At 46.9% G+C, this 18,758-nt stretch overlaps 3 protein-coding genes across 7 annotated transcripts in view; 2 read left to right on the top strand and 1 right to left on the bottom strand.

Annotated features, from left to right (window-relative positions):
- Window positions 1-9,092, top strand: part of VKORC1 (vitamin K epoxide reductase complex subunit 1) — a 23,645-nt gene extending 14,553 nt beyond the window's left edge. Inside the window, exon 4 of the mRNA XM_083409970.1 lies at window positions 8,813-9,092. The gene's annotated coding sequence lies outside the window, so the exon portion shown is untranslated. The remainder of the gene's footprint in view (window positions 1-8,812) is intronic.
- The window catches only part of LOC310662829 (pyrin domain-containing protein 1-like), a 742,864-nt gene that overhangs the window by 694,679 nt on the left and 29,427 nt on the right, over window positions 1-18,758 (bottom strand). The gene's annotated exons all lie outside the window — the stretch shown is intronic.
- BCKDK (branched chain keto acid dehydrogenase kinase) overlaps window positions 1-18,758 on the top strand; it is a 26,215-nt gene extending 7,457 nt beyond the window's left edge. For all 4 annotated transcript variants that reach the window (XM_083409906.1, XM_083409908.1, XM_083409907.1 and 1 more), the window contains 11 exons: window positions 5,205-5,420; window positions 7,408-7,476; window positions 8,462-8,572; window positions 10,113-10,160; window positions 11,042-11,161; window positions 12,715-12,813; window positions 13,250-13,323; window positions 14,959-15,087; window positions 16,360-16,449; window positions 16,683-16,844; window positions 17,671-18,758. In XM_083409906.1, the coding sequence (XP_083266032.1) occupies window positions 5,223-5,420; window positions 7,408-7,476; window positions 8,462-8,572; window positions 10,113-10,160; window positions 11,042-11,161; window positions 12,715-12,813; window positions 13,250-13,323; window positions 14,959-15,087; window positions 16,360-16,449; window positions 16,683-16,844; window positions 17,671-17,815 (1,245 nt within the window). In that variant the 5' untranslated portion in view covers window positions 5,205-5,222 and the 3' untranslated portion in view covers window positions 17,816-18,758. The remainder of the gene's footprint in view (window positions 1-5,204; window positions 5,421-7,407; window positions 7,477-8,461; window positions 8,573-10,112; window positions 10,161-11,041; window positions 11,162-12,714; window positions 12,814-13,249; window positions 13,324-14,958; window positions 15,088-16,359; window positions 16,450-16,682; window positions 16,845-17,670) is intronic.

Below are 18,758 nucleotides of genomic sequence, written 5' to 3'. Positions count from 1 at the left end.
GAGGTCTCACTCGTCATCTTCAGGCTGGTGCTTTCGGCTTCTTGTTACTGGAACAGAGCAGGATCTCAGTGTTTGAGTTCCTATAAATACTGTTGAGGAGGTGTGGTGTATAGCCTCCAATGTTCTGGGCAGAGAGGAGGTTCCCAGGCTAGTGTGCCTTTTCTTCTTTTGTTCCTTAATTACTTGAGGGATATCTTGAGTGATTTCTTGAGTGATTTCCTGAATCCCACTTAGGTGGGTCATTAGGTGTGGATTAGTTGCTAAAGCCTTCGTGTCTTGAACTCTTGAACTTTGTGAAGAGTTTTTCTGAGAAGATGGCTGTACAGCACTTGGTTGTGCTCTGGCTTGGCTTCGTGTATAGGGGCGAGCTGTGGTTTTGTGGCCTGTGCCAGCCAGATCTGTGTAGGGATTGCAGGGGGGTGCAGCATCCGGAGGTGCCACCCTGGTTTGGCTACTGGATGGTGTCTGTAATTTATCTGTGGAGAGGGTCTGGGTTTGGGTCTGGTGTGGTTGATTGGTGATGGCGTTCTGTGTGCCTCTGGATCTGGTGTCAGATTTTGTGGGGAGGGCTAATTTCCAGATGTCTGGCAAGCGGGATGTGTCGTCACGCTTGTTCATGTTGTGAGGGTGTTTCTCTATCTCGATGGCTTCCATGATTATTCTCTTGTGGTGATGTTCCATGTTAAAGAGCAATTTGGAATCTGCAAAATTAATTTCGTGTCCTGTTTCTTTCATGTGTTGGAAAAGAGAGGAAGTTTTTTCTTCTTTTTTGACGGCATTCTTGTGTTCTGCGATCCGTGCATTTATTCGTCTGTTTGTTTGTCCAATGTACGTGGCTGGGCAGACTTTGCAGGGTATTTCATAGACCCCTTGGTTTTCCAACTGAATTTTATCCTTGGGGTTTCTGAGGATATTGGCTATTTTTTGTCCAATGTACGTGGCTGGGCAGACTTTGCAGGGTATTTCATAGACCCCTTGGTTTTCCAACTGAATTTTATCCTTGGGGTTTCTGAGGATATTGGCCACAAAACCACAGCTCGCCCCTATACACGAAGCCAAGCCAGAGCACAACCAAGTGCTGTACAGCCATCTTCTCAGAAAAACTCTTCACAAAGTTCAAGAGTTCAAGACACGAAGGCTTTAGCAACTAATCCACACCTAATGACCCACCTAAGTGGGATTCAGGAAATCACTCAAGAAATCACTCAAGATATCCCTCAAGTAATTAAGGAACAAAAGAAGAAAAGGCACACTAGCCTGGGAACCTCCTCTCTGCCCAGAACATTGGAGGCTATACACCACACCTCCTCAACAGTATTTATAGGAACTCAAACACTGAGATCCTGCTCTGTTCCAGTAACAAGAAGCCGAAAGCACCAGCCTGAAGATGACGAGTGAGACCTCGTCGAAACGTCGCCTAGACACCCCAACTTTTACACGGGAAGACACCCGAGGACACCAAAACCTGCATATATATATATATATATATATATATATAAAATTGTCCAGTAGCACCTAGTGACCAACTAAGTTTGTTCTTGGTATAAACTTTCGTGCATGCACACTTCTTCAGATATCTCTGTCTGTCCTAACAACCTCCCCGCCTATTTTCCTGCCCTTATCTTGAAAGATTGCGGGGGGGGGGGGCACACATTAGATCTTTTAAATGAGCTAGAATCCCCTTTTGGTGGCTTCACACACTTTGCGTTCACCCCCTCAGCAACTTGCACGTGCGAATGGGAGCTGTCAAAAGTTAGAGTTGGCCTTCCAGATGTTGCTGAACTACAGAGTTGTTGATGGGAGTTGTAGTTTATCAACAGCTTTAGGGAGGTTCCCCACACCTTTCCTAGTGCCTCCTAGAGAGCCAGTGTGGTGTAGTGGTTAGGAGAGGTAGGCTCGTAATCTGGTGAACCGGGTTCGCGTCTCCGCTCCTCCACATGCGGCTGCTGGGTGACCTTGGGCCAGTCACACTTCTCTGAAGTCTCTCAGCCCCACTCACCTCACAGAGTGTTTGTTGTGGGGGAGGAAGGGAAAGGAGAATGTTAGCCGCTTTGAGACTCCTTCGAGTAGTGATAAAGCGGGATATCAAATCCAAACTCCTCTTCTTCTTCTTCTTCTTCTTCTTCTTCTTCTTCTTCTTCTTCTTCTTCGACAGCAGGTTTCATTTCACCTCCCCGCAGATGTAATGCTGTTTTCAGTGGAGCCAAGTTAAGTCCAGCCAGTTTGGTAATGAAGCCGAGTTGTGGACTAGGCCTATGTCTTCCCCCCATTGGGCATGCATGAGAGATAGCAGTGCCCAGATCTGGGGGAAATGTCCTTGTAACTTGTAATCTTAGGATAAGGTTACCAGACATCCCCGTTTCCCAGGGACAGTCCCCAGATTTACAAATCAGTCCCCTGACAAAATCCACTGAATTCGACTGAAGTTGAAAAGTGTCTCTGGATTCATTGAAAAAAACCTGGTAACCTTATTTTAGGAGTAAGTATTATTGCTAACGTGAGGGAAGGGTGGTGTGTGGATCTGTATCATTCAAGGAGCAAACTAATATTGGTACTGGCGGCATGAACCCAGGCTTCGTATGCCCTTGACTATCGGGATGCCTTAACTTCCTACCCTGTTTATTATATACGCTATGACTTTCTTCTCTATCTGCCTCACTGTAGTAACCATACATACAGCACATCATTCTTGTTTGCTTCTTACCCTCCTGCAGCACCCCAGAAGCTGCTCATAATCTACTGCCCTTGACTGGAAAGTTGGTCCCACATTTTTAGGGTTTCAGAAGAGGATAGGGCAAACTTGCTGTGCCCCAGTTCACTTTGGTGGGGTGTTTTCAGGGCAGCTTCCCAGTGGATGAAGTCCAATGAGTCAGATTTATGCCGACTCATTTATAGATCTTTCTGACTTATGCCTGCTTATTTATAGATCTTTCTTTCTATCCCTCTTTGCTGCACTGGATGGCAGCCAAAGCTTGCCATGCGAGGCAGACTCTTGGCTGCCTCTATGGTCATAAGGAGAGCCTACTGGATCAGGGGGACGCGGGTGGCGCTGTGGGTAAAACCTCAGTGCCTAGGACTTGCCGATCGTATGGTCGGCAGTTCGAATCCCCGTGGCGGGGTGAGCTCCCGTTGTTCAGTCCCAGCTCCTGCCCACCTAGCAGTTCGAAAGCACCCCTAAGTGCAAGTAGATAAATAGGTACCGCTTACTAGCGGGAAGGTAAATGGCGTTTCCGTGTGCTGCGCTGGTGCTGGCTCACCAGAGCAGCTTTGTCACGCTGGCCACGTGACCCGGAAGTGTCTCCGGACAGCGCTGGCCCCCGGCCTCTTAAGTGAGATGGGCGCACAACCCTAGAGTCGGACACGACTGGCCCATACGGGCAGGGGTACCTTTACCTTTACTGGATCCAGCCAATGGCCCATCTAAACAGGCATCCTGTTCTCACAATGGTGGCTAATGGGAGACCAGCAGGCAGAAACCAAGCTCACAAGAGCATTCTTCCCTCTTGTGGGTTCCAGCCACTGGTATTCAGAAGCATGCTGCATCCGACTATGGAGTACAGTCGTACCTTGGTTGTCGAACGTCCTGGAACTTGGACGTTTTGGCTCCCAAGCAATCGGAACCCGGAAGTGACTGTTCCTGGTTTCCGAATGTTCTTTTGGAAGCCGAATGTCTGACAGGGCTTCCACGGCTTCCGATTGGCTGCAGGATATTCCTGCAGCCAATCAGAAGCCGCGATTTGGAAGTTGAACAGACTTCCGGAACAGATTCCATTCGACTTCCAAGGTACGACTGTATAACCAGCATGGCTAGTAGCTAAACATTTCAGGAAATACAAGCCATCAGGGTGTGGTGAGTGGGAGATGCCATAGGAATCTGAGAATTGCATCTCTGGGCAATTCAATTCCCAGAGATGGAAAGAAGATAAAGTCCCTACCAGAGAAGAATGGCAGGTTTAAGTTGATGGATTATGCCGAAATGGCTAAAATGACTGGAAGAATCAGAAATCAGAAAGACCAAAATTTTAATAAGGAATGGGAGAAATTTATATCTTAAAAACCATTGTAAACAGCTAAAATTGTTAGTAGGATTGGAATAACACTTGTAGTTCAATGGTGAATTCTTGGACATAATGGAGATGTAAAAGATTTGGATTATCATAAAAGATGGAGGAGGAAATGATTAGCAATAGGACCCACAAAGGGGAGGAGGGAAGTCCAGGAGGTTTTTTGGAATCTTGTTTTTATGTTGTATGTTGGATATGTGGTTGTAAAACTTTAATCTGAAAAACCAAAATAAATATTTTTTTTAAAAAAAGAAATCTGAGAATTGACCTGGATCAGATCAGTGCACTATTGAACTTAACAATTCTAACCCTAGCCAGATGTCTCGAAGTTCACAACTGGAGTGGAAATGCATTCGGAGACTTTCTGTCTCTGTGTCTGCCTCCCTCTCTCTTTTGCACAGAGTAAAGCTGTATTCAAACAGGACGCGGGTGGCGCTGTGGGTAAAACCTCAGCGCTTAGGACTTGCCGATCGCATGGTCGGCGGTTCGAATCCCCGCGGCGGGGTGCGCTCCCATCGTTCGGTCCCAGCACCTGCCAACCTAGCAGTTCGAAAGCACTCTCGGGTGCAAGTAGATAAATAGGGACCGCTTACCAGCGGGAAGGTAAACGGCGTTCCGTGTGCTGCACTGGCTCGCCAGAGCAGTGATGTCACGCTGGCCACGTGACCCGGAAGTGTCTGCGGACAGCGCTGGCTCCCGGCCTATAGAGTGAGATGAGCGCACAACCCTAGAGTCTGGCAAGACTGGCCCATACGGGCAGGGGTACCTTTACCTTTACCTTTAAAGCTGTATTCAAATGTGTGTATACACACACATACTGGAGAGGGAGAGAGATTTCAAGGTACACCACAGCCAAGGTACAACAGCTGGCAGGCCACAGGTTCCCCATCCCTGGCCTCGTGGGTGATCTATTTTAGTATGTTTGTTTTATCTCTATTTAGTAAATGAACCTTAAAAACCAAACAAGCCAGGAAATTGCCAAGGTTGCCTCATACTGCATTAGATATTTGGCATCTGTTCACCGTTACTAATGAACTTGCGAAAGGGGGGGGGGACGGGACCGCTGGAAAATAAAACGCTGGAAAAGTTTTCTGCCTCGCTAATCCCCTAGCACTGCCTTATCTGTCTTTCCGCCTCCAGGTTCCTACGGAAGAGAGAATGATGTGGAAGACATTGCTGATGCTGGAGCTGGGGGGAGCAGGGGGCCGGGCTCCCTGCGCTCTCCCCTCCTTCCCCTCGGTCCTGCGGTACCGGTCCTCTTCAGCCATTGACCAGCACCACGAACTGGCCCGCGAGCGATCCAAGACCGTTACCTCCTTCTACAACCAGTCGGCCATTGACATCGCGGCCGAGAAGGTGAGCGCAAACATGGCCGCTGAACATGCTGTGCGCACAGCAGAGGTGGCCGATGCTCCCGTTTCCTCAACCGCCGCCTCTCTGAGGGCAGGTTTTGCCTCGCCTTCCTAAAACTGTAGGCTGGGAGCCAGGAGCAGGTCTAGGCTTTTCCATGCTTGTGGTTCTCCTCAAGAAAGGAGTGTTATATGAAGGACAGGTCTGAGCAGGTGGATTGCATTCCTTTGGTGGTGGTTTCTGGCCTAGTGGAAAAACAGATGGCCTTCAGCAGCCTGAGAAGGCTGTTAGTTTTGGCATGGCTAGTGCTGTTTTAGCGCTCACGGGGCAAGATGAGACGTGAGGGATGGGTGTGTGCGTGTAGCAGAGAGTTCTCTGTGTTCATTTTCCCCCTCTGAAATCCCTCCAGCTATTGTTTTGAGCAGTATGATCCCTCAGCCTTCGGTCCCCGTTTTGCTAATCGCTACTGTTTAATGACTTCCCCTAACAACTTGGCAACGGCTCTGGAGAGGCAGTCCACAGTATGGGCTTTGGGGAGAAGAGAGGCCTAATCTTTCCCCGGCCGTCTGGAGCCTGCCCTGGGGAGAATGCTGGTTAATTAAATAAACTACCTGCTTGCCTGCCATTATACAGAGGCCTGGCAGGAGAAGTTCCTGATATGTCTCCTCGCAGGAACACATCGCCTGCTTAGGTTTAGACAAACTTCTTTATGAAGTTACAGTGGTACCTCGGGTTACATACGCTTCAGGTTACAGACGCTTCAGGTTACAGACTCTGCTAACCCAGAAATAGTACCTCGAGTTAAGAACTTTGCTTCAGGATGAGAACAGAAATCGTGCTCCGGCAGCGCAGCAGCAGCGGGAGGCCCCATTAGCTAAAGTAGTGCTTCAGGTTAAGAACAGTTTCAGGTTAAGTACGGACCTCTGGAGCGAATTAAGTACTTAACCCGAGGTACCACTGTACTTGCGTAGGACTGCAGCGTCCTTGTTTTAGGTGTGGGGTTGGGAAAGAGGTGTCCTCACACATTTGGAGGAACCACTTGCCAGTGTTATGGCACCCTTTCCTTCCTTCCCCCCACCTTGGGCTTCCATGCATTTCTGCCAGGCAGAAATGCAACAGGTCCAGCTTTCCCCCCTCGTTGCAGTTCTGTGCTGGGGGAGTGCTGCACTTATACATCCTCGCAGCTCCTGAAAGTTGCATGTGCAGTGCCAGAGATGGCAACCACCATTTGCTTGATAACAAAGCAGTTTCTGTTAATAAGAAAGCCAATTCCACATATTTGCTTATGAAGCAGGTCCTTTTTATTTTACTCCTGGCTGCTATGGTAATGGTGGCAGTGAGCCGTACAGGGAACTGAAGCCTAGCGACTTAAGACCCAAATATCTGAAAGGCTGCATTTGTTCTTGTCTGATTGTATCGCTGTAACAGCTGCCCTGCGATCATGTGGTGAAGAGCTGGTAAGAAATCTTATAAAAGAATGAATGAATACTGGGAATCTTGCTCCCCAGTAATAAACAGTGTTTATGGTTGGTCTGCGAGGGCGACAGGGAATTATAGAAGATTGGAAGGTTAGCCATTGCAACCAGAGTCGGTTGTTTTTCTCAGCAGGAAGTAAGATGGGTCCAATTTCTAGTGCTTTCTGTTCAAGTGAGAGTGTATGGGGATATGTGGGGAACCTCTGGTCTTCCAGATGTTGCTGAACTATGGCTTCCATCATCCCTGGCTGTTGGCTTCCTGGGTCTGATGGGAGTTGTAGTTCAGCAACATCTGGAGGACCAAAAGTTGCCCATCTCTGGTGTGTGGAGAGGGCATCCTTAAGAAGCCATGAGCTCGGGGGGAAACTGCCCTTCGTACCACAGGAGAGGAAGGCATTAAGTAATGATAGAAGGCATTTTTGCGGCTGGCAATGCTCAATGCTGGCACTGTTCTGCCTGACCTCACGGGAGCGCCCTGGAGCCTTTTTGAACACTTGTTCCCTCTTCTCTCTTCCCAGCCCTCTGTGAGGTTGACGCCGACCACCATGTTGTATTCTGGACGGTCCCAAGATGGGAGCCACCTGCTGGTAGGTGTGAGATTAACGTCTGTCTTCAAATCGTCAGAGCTGCAGGTTGAATTTGGGACTCCTGGATACCAGCCCCATTCTTTCCCTTCGCTACTCTTAATTGCTTAGGCCTTAGCACTGCATCATCCCCTTCTGGTTTTCAACTCTGCAAAGTCCTGTCTTCTAGACTCACTTTCTATGGGCAGGATGTTAGTTTTGTAGTGGACATAACAAGGAATCCCACTATGCCCATTGGTAGAGGAATCCCTGTTTCCCCATTGCTTCTCTGGGGACGCGAGGCTTCTTTCTAGGTCTGCTTTGCGTTCGTTTTTTGCTTCAGCCTAAGCAACTAGGAAGCCCACAACATCTCCAGAGCCTGTTTTCTCCAGGAGATGAAAATCTGTAGCTGCAACAACACCATAACTCAATAGCTGTTATCTCCCTGAATGCCTTTAGGGGGGAAACTGGCTTGTAACCTCTGCACACTCCATTTTGAAGGAATGAGGGTTCTTTCATTGTAGATTTAATTGGGCCCAAACCACCTGAAGCTGCTCAGCTAATGTAATGCCCCCTGAAAGGAAGACCACCACATGAAACAGTCTCTTTGAGGCTGCCTGGCTGCACATAACCACATTGGTCAATTTGTGGCACTCTGGTGGCCTGAAGAGCCCAAAAGAATAGGGCCGGCCCTATCCTTAGGCAGAGAAAGATGGAACATAAATACATAGGAACCTGCCTTACACCAAGACAGGCCATTGGCCCATGTAGCTTAGTATTGTATTCTCTGCACTGATTGGCAGCAGCTCTGCAGGGTTTCAGGCAAGGCTCCCTCCCAGCCCTACTTGGAGATGCCAGAGATTGAGCCCGACACCTTCTGCACGCGAAGCAAAGCCGCCTTACCCATCATTCTAATACAGTCTGTATTGCAGGGCATGGGAGAGAACCCAGCTCCTCTCCTCCTTCTGGAAACTTCAACCCACTAACATGTCCTTGTGCTCTGTTGCAGAAAAGCGCCCGCTACCTGCACCACGAACTCCCCGTCCGCATTGCTCATCGCATCAAAGGCTTTCGGAGTCTCCCCTTCATTATTGGGTGCAACCCCACCATCCTTCATGTGGTAGGTGCCTGGCAGGAAAGCGCCTGAAGCAGCCTCTGCCGCAGCTGGCTGGGGCTGGAGGGAGTCTGAAACATCTGGAGGGTAACAGGTTGGCAGGGGCTGACCGAAAGAGATGGCAATAATAATAATAATTTATTTATACCCCGCCCATCTGGCTGAGTTTCCCCAGCCACTCTGGGTGGCTCCCAATCGAGTATTAAAAACAATACAGCATTAAAAATTAAAAACTTCCCTAAACAGTATGAAAGAATATGCAAAAATGGAATGTTAACAGGTGGAAAGTTAAAGCTATAATATATTAAGATCAAGATAAGGATAAAGGTAAAGAGGGAAAGGATTTGCTGAATAAATAAATTGAACTGGAATACAAAGAGGGGAGGTGTGGGGAGGTCCGAGAAACAAGCAAATGCAAGATATGTCATGAAAGATTGAACTGTTTTTAATTGTTTTTTATCCTTGTATTTTTCTTTTTTCTTTTTGTGAAAATCTTAATAAAATATTATTATTAAAAAAAACAAAACTTCCCTAAACAGGGCTGCCTTCAGATGTCTTTTAAAGATAAGATAGCTGCTTATTTCCTTCACATCTGAAGGGAGGGCATTCCACAGGGTGGGCGCCACTACCGGGAAGTAGTGATAACTGAGGGATAGTTTCAAAACCTCATAGAATCACAGATTTGGACGGGACCCTGAGGGTCATCCAGTCCAACTCCTTGCAATGCAGGAATCTCAACTGAAGCATCCAGCACAGAGGACCTCTGCCTGAAAACCTCCGAGGGAAGGAGAGTCCACAACCTCCTGAGGGAGACCGTTCTGCTATTGAACAGCTCTTACCGTCAGAAAGTTCTTTCCAGTGTTTAGTCAGAATCTCCTTTCTTGTGACTTGAAGCCTTTGGTTGGGGTTCCAGCCTCTGGAGTAGGAGGGAACAAGCTTGCTCCATCCTCCATGTGACAGGCCTTGAGATACCAGGACAGCTGGTATTCAAATAATAGAAAATAAAAGTGCATAATAATGACCAGTTTTATCCTTTTACCACAGCATGTGTCTTGGTTCTCCACCTTTGAATTAATGGTTCACCAAGGTGGTTTAAAACAAATGGCAATAATGCAGAGGAGAATAAACATATATTCCACACAGTTGACCCAGCAGCTTTTAGGCCTTTCCCCAATGGGTGGAGCCCAATGGAGCTTCCTTTCACCTCATCAGTCTTAGGGCATCTACCAAAAGCGCGTAAGAACTGCTTGGCTGGTTCAGTCCAAGGCCCATCTTTGCCTATGGAAAGCCTGCAAGCATACTGCCTCCACAGTGGAGATAGGAATAGCCTTTCCCTTCATGGATTTGTCTAATCTGCTTTCGAAGCCACCCAGTGTCCCATATCGCACCCCACCCTGGAGTATGGGCTCCTCGCACCTCTGGCTTTTAACCTTTTTAGATCCCACACCCTTCTCAGAAGCAAGCAGGGGGATTCAGAGCCTTGGTGTCAAATCTGTTTTGTAGCCTGTGCCTCTCTCCTTGAGTCGCTTCTGTCCTCTTCTTTCAGCACGAGCTTTACATCCGAGCGTTCCAGAAGCTGAGCGAATTTCCCCCGGTAAGCATGTGCTTCATCTTTGAATGCAGAACTTGCTAAACATGTCCCGAGTCCTATTGAGTCGGCCACATTTAATAGAATAGCCGTGTGAATGGCAACTGGAGTGTACAGGGAAGTTGACCTTCTTGTTTTCCCAAATATATTTTACTGGTTTTGCACAATAAAGGCAATGGTAAGAAACAAACTTTAACAGGCCTCGTGTATGTCATTTCTAAAAACGAAGGGGCATGGTGTTGCTTTCAATTCGGGAAGCTCCTGTTTTTATTTATTTGTTAAAATGGCCTGCAGTGTTGTGTCAAGGTGCTATTACGGAAGGGATGGGAAATCTCAGGCCCAGACACCAATGTGGCCCTCCAGGTCTCTCTATGTGGCCCTCTGCTCTCTCCATAAGCCACACCCCTCAGCGGCCCTGTCCTTGAATGGTCATAACCCCTCTCGCTTGCCTGGGTAGAGAGATGTACGCATAGAAAACTTCAGCTGTTGTGTGGCTAGACTGCCAGCTACTAGAGTCTAATCCTGGCATCCCCAAACTCGACCCTCCAGTTGTTTTGGGACTACAGTTCCCATCATCCCTGACCACTGGTCCTGTTGGCTAGGAATGATGGGAGTTGTAGTCCCAAAACATCTGCAGGGCCGAGTTTGGGGATGCCTAGCCTAATCTGTTGCTCCACCCTCCACTGGCAGCTATTTCCAGAAGGTTACCCAGTCCTGAGGCTGAAAAAGGGTTCCCCATCCCTGCTCTGTAGGGTGATAAATATGGGGCTGCTGGTTCTGGGGTGAGTGGGATGAAATGGCTGACTCCTGCCTGCTTCTGCTCACCTCCCTCCCCAAGTTCCATCTCTTTTTGATGCGCACTCCTCTGTCTCTTCTCTGCTTTACAGATCAAGGACCAAGAGTCGGAGGCCCAGTATTGCAAACTGGTCCGGCAGCTCCTAGACGACCACAAGGACGTGGTGACGTTGCTGGCCGAGGGCTTGCGGGAATGTCGGAAGCACATACAGGTACCCCTTTCCTGGTCCATTTGGGTAGCTTGGGTCGACTGTCTGCCGCTCAAGATCCCCACAGCATGCTTGGGAGGAAGAAAGACTTGGAGAAGTAGGGTTGGTGGGTTTGGGCAGGGCAACGCTTCTGGGAAGAGGGTGGGCATTGAAGAGGAGAGTGCAGACTCCTGAGATGTTTACCCAGGCCTGCTATAGATCCTCAGCCCAGCCTGGTCCTTGTCACTTCAGCACCTTCCAGGGTGGATAAAAATCAATGATTTTTATTGTTTAAATTGGATTTTTAAAATAAAATGCTTTTGGAGGAAAAATCTTTCTAAAGATAGTTTCCTATTTAAGTTACATTATAGTCCAAAGGGTATTCATCAGGAAATAAGGATTTGTTTTAAGTTTTTCTCGTGTGATAAAACTCAGTCTAAGGTATTGTTGTTTTTTAAGAAACTGTTTAACCACATCAGTTAGCAAACATGGATACATATGCTATAATGTTATTGTTTTAGTTAAATACTTTAAAATGTTAAGGAAATGATTATTTTTCTCCTTCCAATGACGTACAGCAGAAAAGTTGGTCAAATATAAACAGTTAACTTATTAAACCTCACAATAATTCCATAATTATCTGTCTATGTATTTCTAATAGTATAACCAAATCAGTATTTTTTTGTATAACACTGAAAACGGCTCTGAAAATTTATTATTCCAAAAATGAAACCTTCATCTGGTTGTAAATATTAAAATTATTCCAGCAAGAATGAGTCTTTCTTTTTTTTTAAAAAAAAGATTTAAATCAAGTCTTACTGACTAGTGATTTGAATCATGATTTAAATTGATTTAATTTAAATCAAATCCACCCTGGCCCCTTCAGTGTCATCCTTCGAACTGCAGTTGATTTGCACTAAGCAGAGGATGTGTTAAGAGGTTAGTCTGTCTTCACATGTCACACACCCACACCCACACACCTGTGCGTCTTCACGTGTCCCCTTCCCTCAGACTTTTTCCTGGACAGGTTTTAAACAGTGGTGTCCAAACTTTTTTCAAAGAGGGCCAGATTTGATGAAGTGAAGGACCGTGAGGGCCGACCAAAGTTGTTCACCATTTTTAGGATTGAAGTTGTTAAGCTTTTTTATGATTTCACCCCAAAGTTGTTTAGCTTTTTTTAGGGTTGAAGTTGTTGAGGGTTTTTTTAGGATTTTACCCCAGAAAATAAACTGCCAAAGGAGGACCCCAAAACAGACTTTGGACATGCCTGTACAGTGGTACCTCAGGTTACATATGCTTCAGGTTACATACGCTTCAGGTTACAGACTCTGCTAACCCAGAAATAGTACCTTGGGTTAAGAACTTTGTTTCAGGATGAGATCAGAAATCGTGTTTCAGCGGCGTGGCAGCAGCAGGAGACCCCATTAGCTAAAGTGGAGCTTCAGGTTAAGAACAGTTTCAGGTTAAGAATGGACCTCCGGAATGAATTAAGTACTTAACCCGAGGTACCACTGTATGGGGCAACCGCTTGTGAGGGCCGCTCTACAGATGGTGAGCTTTTCCTGTTCCTTTCTCAGGATGAGAAGCTGATCCGTTCTTTCCTGGACAAGACCCTCACCTCTCGCCTGGGCATCCGGATGTTGGCCATTCATCATCTTTCCTTGCATGAAGATAAGGTACAACTTTTCTTCTTACTTGAACGGGACATAGATTTCGTGACCAGAGAGGGAGAGACCCAGAATTGATACTTAACATTTGGTGTCCTTTGCATTTTCCGTGGATGTGAACGTATGCAGCTGCCTTATAGCAACCCATATATAACGCTGCCTCATCTAATGCTGTTTTTGCTCCTATAACCCACAACAGCTCTTCAGGGCCTTGGGTAAGAGATTTCCCCCCCCCCGGCCCTGTTTTCTAAGACATCTTTTGAGTAACTAGAGATGGCACAGATTGGACTGGAGGCTTTCTGCTTTCAAAACATGAAGGAAAATCATTAGTGGTCTGCCCTCATCTGTTTTCCAGTGGTCCATGCAGGAAAAGTTTAGAAACCGTTATTCTAGGTCTTGATCCTACATTGAAATGTCATCCTCTCCTTCTCTCTTCTTCCTGCAGCCAGACTTCGTTGGGATCATCTGCACTCGCTTGTCTCCAAAGAAAATAATTGAGAAATGGGTAGATTTTGCCAGGTACTCAGTTCTGTTGATTATTTCAAATCATCCTGTTATCATACTGGCTATGTGTGTACAGCAGTCTGTGGCTCCCTCTCATGGTCATATTCTGTGGCTCCATCTTCCTCATTCTGCTGCATTTCTTTCTGACGGCTTAACTTTTTCCCCATTGCTTTTTTTTTTTTAATGAAAGCCAATTAATTGTGGCAATAATGCAATGTAATAATCTTTTTTAAAAAATTAATATGGGTTTTCTATTTTTATTAGGATTTTTATTAAATTCTCTGTTTTACCATTTCAGATAAACATTTTACACACTTAAGATATCAATGACTTCCCTTCTTTTTCCATTGTTCATTTTGCATATCTTATATCCCTGCATATTTTACAAAAACTATACCAATCGGTTTTCCATGATTACATCCATCAAAACTTATTTACGCTGTTGAATTTATCTTAATGCTGCCAGCATTTTCAGCTGTACACAGTTTTTTCCCATATATTCAATATAAGCTTTCCAACCTCTTTAAACATATGTTCTTCTTGTTCTCTTATTCTATATGTTAAGCCTGCAAGCTATGCATATTCTGTCAACTTAAGTTGCCAATCTTCTTTGGTTGGGACCTCGTTCGTTTTCCATTTTTGGGCTAACGAAACACGGGCCGCTGTTGTTGCATACATAAATAACCTCATTTTTTAATATTGGCTTTAAAAGTTGCTTGAAACGTAAAATATGTAAATGAATTACAAATAGTCAGCTGTTAGGATTGCTAGGCAGGAAGCTTTGCTGTAGTTGCAAACAAACATAAGTGGTAAAGCTCAGCATCCCACATCAGTTGCCCTGATCCCTAAGGCCTTGTGGCTTTCCCCTCCTGCGTAATAATCTGAATTTAAGATGGGACTCACCGGGATGGAGGCCAAACAGATACAGTAAGAGAGCTGGGCCCTAGAAGCTCCCCAGGGTCATTTGTGAGTGCCAACTTATGCTCACATAGAGCATAGCCCTAAGGGCTTATCCCCCAACCTTCTTGAGTGTTGAGGTCTGCCACCCTCAAAAGTTCTTGGGGGGAGGGGATTATGGCCCAAGGTTGAGGGGGTTTTTTGGGTACCACTCCCTCCCCACAGAGGTGTGTCTCCAGCATCTTCATTGTACAGCATTTGCCGTATGACAAAGAGGCACATCTTAACCCTGGTCTTTGAAACTGAGGGTATTTTTGTTTCTTAGGAACCACTTTTGTGGCTTAAATTATAATGCTCGGTTCCATTTGGGAACAGTTCACTTGTTCTTATAACTGTAATGGATTTGTCCTTTATGTAACTCTATATTATATTGTTGTGACCTTCTGGGGAGGGACAGGTAGGAAATCCCATTAAATCAGCCTTCCTCAACCTGTGGGTCCCCAGGTGTTGTTGGACTACAACTCCCATCACCCCTAGCTAGCAAGGCCAGAGCTCAGGGATGATGGGAGTTGTAGTCCAACAACATCTGGGGACCCACAGGTTGAGAGCCGCTGCATTAAATAAACGCATGTGGGGCACAGAAATGGGGATGGAGACTCTGGTGCCTGAAGCTCCACTCAAATACAGCTTGCTCCTGGGGAAGCCACCAGCAGTGGAGTCTGCACTTAATCCTGTTTCCGTATTTCCTTGCAGGCGCTTGTGTGAGCACAAGTACGGGAACGCGCCTCGGGTGCGGATCAATGGCCACGTGGCTGCCCGCTTCCCTTTCATCCCGATGCCTCTTGACTACATCCTTCCAGAGCTGCTCAAGAATGCCATGAGGTGTGCCACTTATCCTACTCATTGTAGCACAGGATGAGACACAGGCTAGAATCTGCAAAGGAAATGGCTTTTGGGGCCTTCCACTGCCCTGAGATAAGGTGGCATGTAAATACCTATATGAATAATGCAATATAAAAGCCCATAGCACTGATTCACTCCCTTTTTTATAGGGCCAATCTGGTGCAAAGCCCTTCCTATCTCAAAAGTTTCTTATTTCATTTTGAAAGGAATAGATCAAGCTTGGTGTTATCCAGATGTTGTTGGACTACAACTCCCATCAGTCCTGGCTGGTGAGTCACGGATGATGGGAGCTGTAGCCTGAAGGGCACTGGGTTAGGTTGGGTTGGAATACATAAACACAGAGGGGCGAAACTATTGGCTTCAACCTTTGGTCCCTGGATGTTGCTGGACTACAACTCCCATCATCCCTGACCCAAAGTTGACAAACGCTGGCTTTAAAAAGTGACCATTTAGTGGGGTGAGAGAGCTGGAAACAATACCAAGATATTTCACATCTGGCAACCCTTTGGTTTCAGATAGTACATGGGTAAAGGTAAAGGGACCCCTGGCCATTAGGTCCAGTCGTGACTGACTCTGGGGTTGCGGTGCTCATCTCGCTTTATTGGCCGAGGGAGCTGGCGTACAGCTTCTGGATCATGTGGCCAGCATGACTAAGCCACTTCTGGCGAACCAGAGCAGTGCACGGAAACGCAGTTTACCTTCCCGCCAAAGCGGTACCTATTTATCTACTTGCACTTTGACATGCTTTCGAACTGCTAGGTTGGCAGGAGCAGGGACCGAGCAACGGGAGCTCACCCTGTTGCGGGGATTCGAACCGCCGACGTTCTGATCTGCAAGTCCTACGTTCTGTGGTTTAGCTCACAGCGCCACCCGCATCCCAGTACATGGGTAGACGAGTCTAAAAAGCCCAGGACACAAATTTTCACAGCCCTCTAGCAGCTATGGTGGCTCATTTACCAGAAGTAATGTATTTAGCATTAATTCTGGAAGCATACACTCGATTCTGACCAACGTTCCTGACTCTGACTGGGTGAAGGAATTTGCAGAGGGGCTTGTGGTCAGCAGCTGCAGAAGTTAAGGAAGGCAGGATTTGGTGTGCTGATTGGAAGTATTCTACCAAATCTTTGGCAACAAGGATAGGTTTGCAAGACTTTGTGAATGGAGGAGAGCTTCATCCCAAGTGGGAAAGGGTGTAGGGGTCTTGCTTAGGTAGGACGCAGACTTACTCCCTTGCCATTCCCTTCCTTTCAGAGCCACGATGGAGTCTCACTTGGATACCCCTTATAACGTGCCAGACATCATCATCACCATTGCCAACAATGACATTGACCTGATCATACGGTACTGTTTGCCAGGGAAGCCTCTTCAGTTTCTCCCCTTTTCCGCCATCTTGGTGGGAACTTGGCAACAGCGGCCAAATACCAGGGACCCTTGAAAATCTGTGGGGGTCCTGCCGTTGAGGCGGACAGCTTGAGATGATCTTCATCTTGGTGGGGAGGGATGGGCGTTGGCAGGTGAAAAGGGACGGAAGCATCTTGGGAACCGTAATGTGTGGCTCCTCTTTCTCCCGGCAGGATTTCAGACCGAGGTGCCGGAATTCCTCATGACCACGTTGAGAAGGTGACAGATTACCACTTCACCACAGCAGAAGCGAGCGCCCAGGACCCCCGCATGAACACCCTCTTTGGGAACATGGTGGAAATGGGGAACAGCGCCCAGTCGGGACCCATGCATGGGTAAGAACAAAGGGGGGGGGGGACAGAAGGGGCAAATGGGATTTCCAGCAGCTGCTGCCCGAAGGGTGTTTTCTTAGGGGGGAAAGAATGATACATACCTGGGAAGAAAACTCCAGTCAATCTGTAGACATTATGAGTACTAAAAATAAAAACTGAAAGAGGACTTAAAGCACTTTGTACTTGCTGCTTCAGGTTCCTTTGAACCCGAGCAGAAATGTAGTAAATAGATAAATACTTGTGGCACTAATTGGACCAGGTTTTCTTTCAAACTTCTTTCCACCTTGGGGGCTGGAGAACCTGGGGGCTTCCAAGGTGATACTGGGCTCCAACTCACATCAGGCATGATGAAGCATGGCCAATAGAAAAGGATAGTGGGATTTGTAGTCTAGGAACATCTGGGAGGCCATGGGTTCCCCATCGTTGACCTAGAAGCTTGCCATTTGAAGGAGGGGGAAAGGGAACGATAATGAGATTCTCAAAATGCAAAATTTAGTGTTTTTTACACACAGTGCAGCAGCAGATCACGCAGGGCCCTGGCAAAAAAAAAGATGTATTATTAAAGATGCAATTGTCACAAGATATTCTGGCCTTTTTGTAGCTTTCCTCAAGCGGCAGCTCTCCCTGAAAAGTCTCCCCCTTTCAAAAAAATCATGTGGCGAAAGCATTCCATGGAATGAAAGCTACATGGACTAAGACTTAACTACCGTATAAATGTGTTGCAGAGTATTCCTTCCAGACCTCCTCCAGTCAACTGGACCTTGCTCTCCCCACGAAATTGGCTGTGGAACTAAGGACTCCTCTGTCTGTCCCCTCTCTCTCTCTCTAGGTTTGGATTTGGACTACCGACGTCCCGTGCTTATGCCGAGTATCTGGGCGGCTCCCTGACCCTTCAGTCTATGCAGGGGATTGGCACCGATGTGTACCTGCGCCTCAAGCACATTGATGGCAAAGAGGAGAGCTTCCGCATCTAAAGATCCCCTCTCTCTCATGTGGGCTGAACCTTCCTTGGCTGCAGGAGGAAGTTTCAGCACATGACACCAAACCTAATTTCCCATGGATCTGCTTGTTCTCCTATGGATTCCTACGAATGTGCTATGCTATCCTACTGAAGCTGAGAAAATAGTTGACGTAGTTTCCTTCTTCCTGTACAATTGCTGATGGGATGTCATCCACTTACTGCTGGTTATGCCAGTCCTTCCGGGATGGGTGGGCGTGCTCTGTGGTTAACCACAAATCCCTCAAATCCAGATCTACTGGGACAGCCTGTGGACATCGTTCATCCTCCCCCCTTTGAGAACTTCTAAAGCTGTCAGACAACTGTTGTACGCAGCCAGCTCATCCAGGCTCTTGTGTGGCCTAATTTTTCTCTGTTTCTTTTTGTGGATACAAAGATTGGGTGAGCCGGACGCTTTTACTGTCGCATGTACTGATTCTCGTTTGGCCCTCTCGGGCCGTTCTCGAACTCACAGGAAAGACTTTCCTTGCAGCGCCCGGCACCAAAAGAAAATCCCCCTTCTGCCGGGGGAGGAGTTTTTATTGCACCCTCTTTGGGGGAACCAAAAGCAAGACAGCAGTCTTCAGCCAGGGAAGGATTTCTCCGTTGCACAAGCACCAAAAACACCCCCTTCGCCTTGAGAGGAAAAGACTTTCACCACACCAAGTTGGCACCTTTGCCGCAAATGGTGTGCGATTCCAGAATGTTCTTCCCCTTCGCTGCACAATGATGTATTATTTCCGTCCTCCCTCTCTCCACTCGATCTTTCCGTTACCATCAACTTTTTTTAAAAAAAGAAAAAAATCAGGCAACAGGACGAAGGGTTTCCCTCTGCCCTCACCACTGTGTTAGAGGGATTTTTATTTTATTTTTTGCTGTGATACTCCAATAAAAAAGTGCAAATTCCCAAGTCTAGCAAA

Source organism: Podarcis tiliguerta (assembly GCF_965153285.1).
Source record: "Podarcis tiliguerta genome assembly, chromosome: 13".
NCBI classification, from domain to species: Eukaryota; Metazoa; Chordata; class Lepidosauria; order Squamata; family Lacertidae; genus Podarcis; species Podarcis tiliguerta.
The sequence above is the reverse complement of the archived record's forward strand: the minus strand, read 5'-3'. Positions and strand labels throughout refer to the sequence as shown.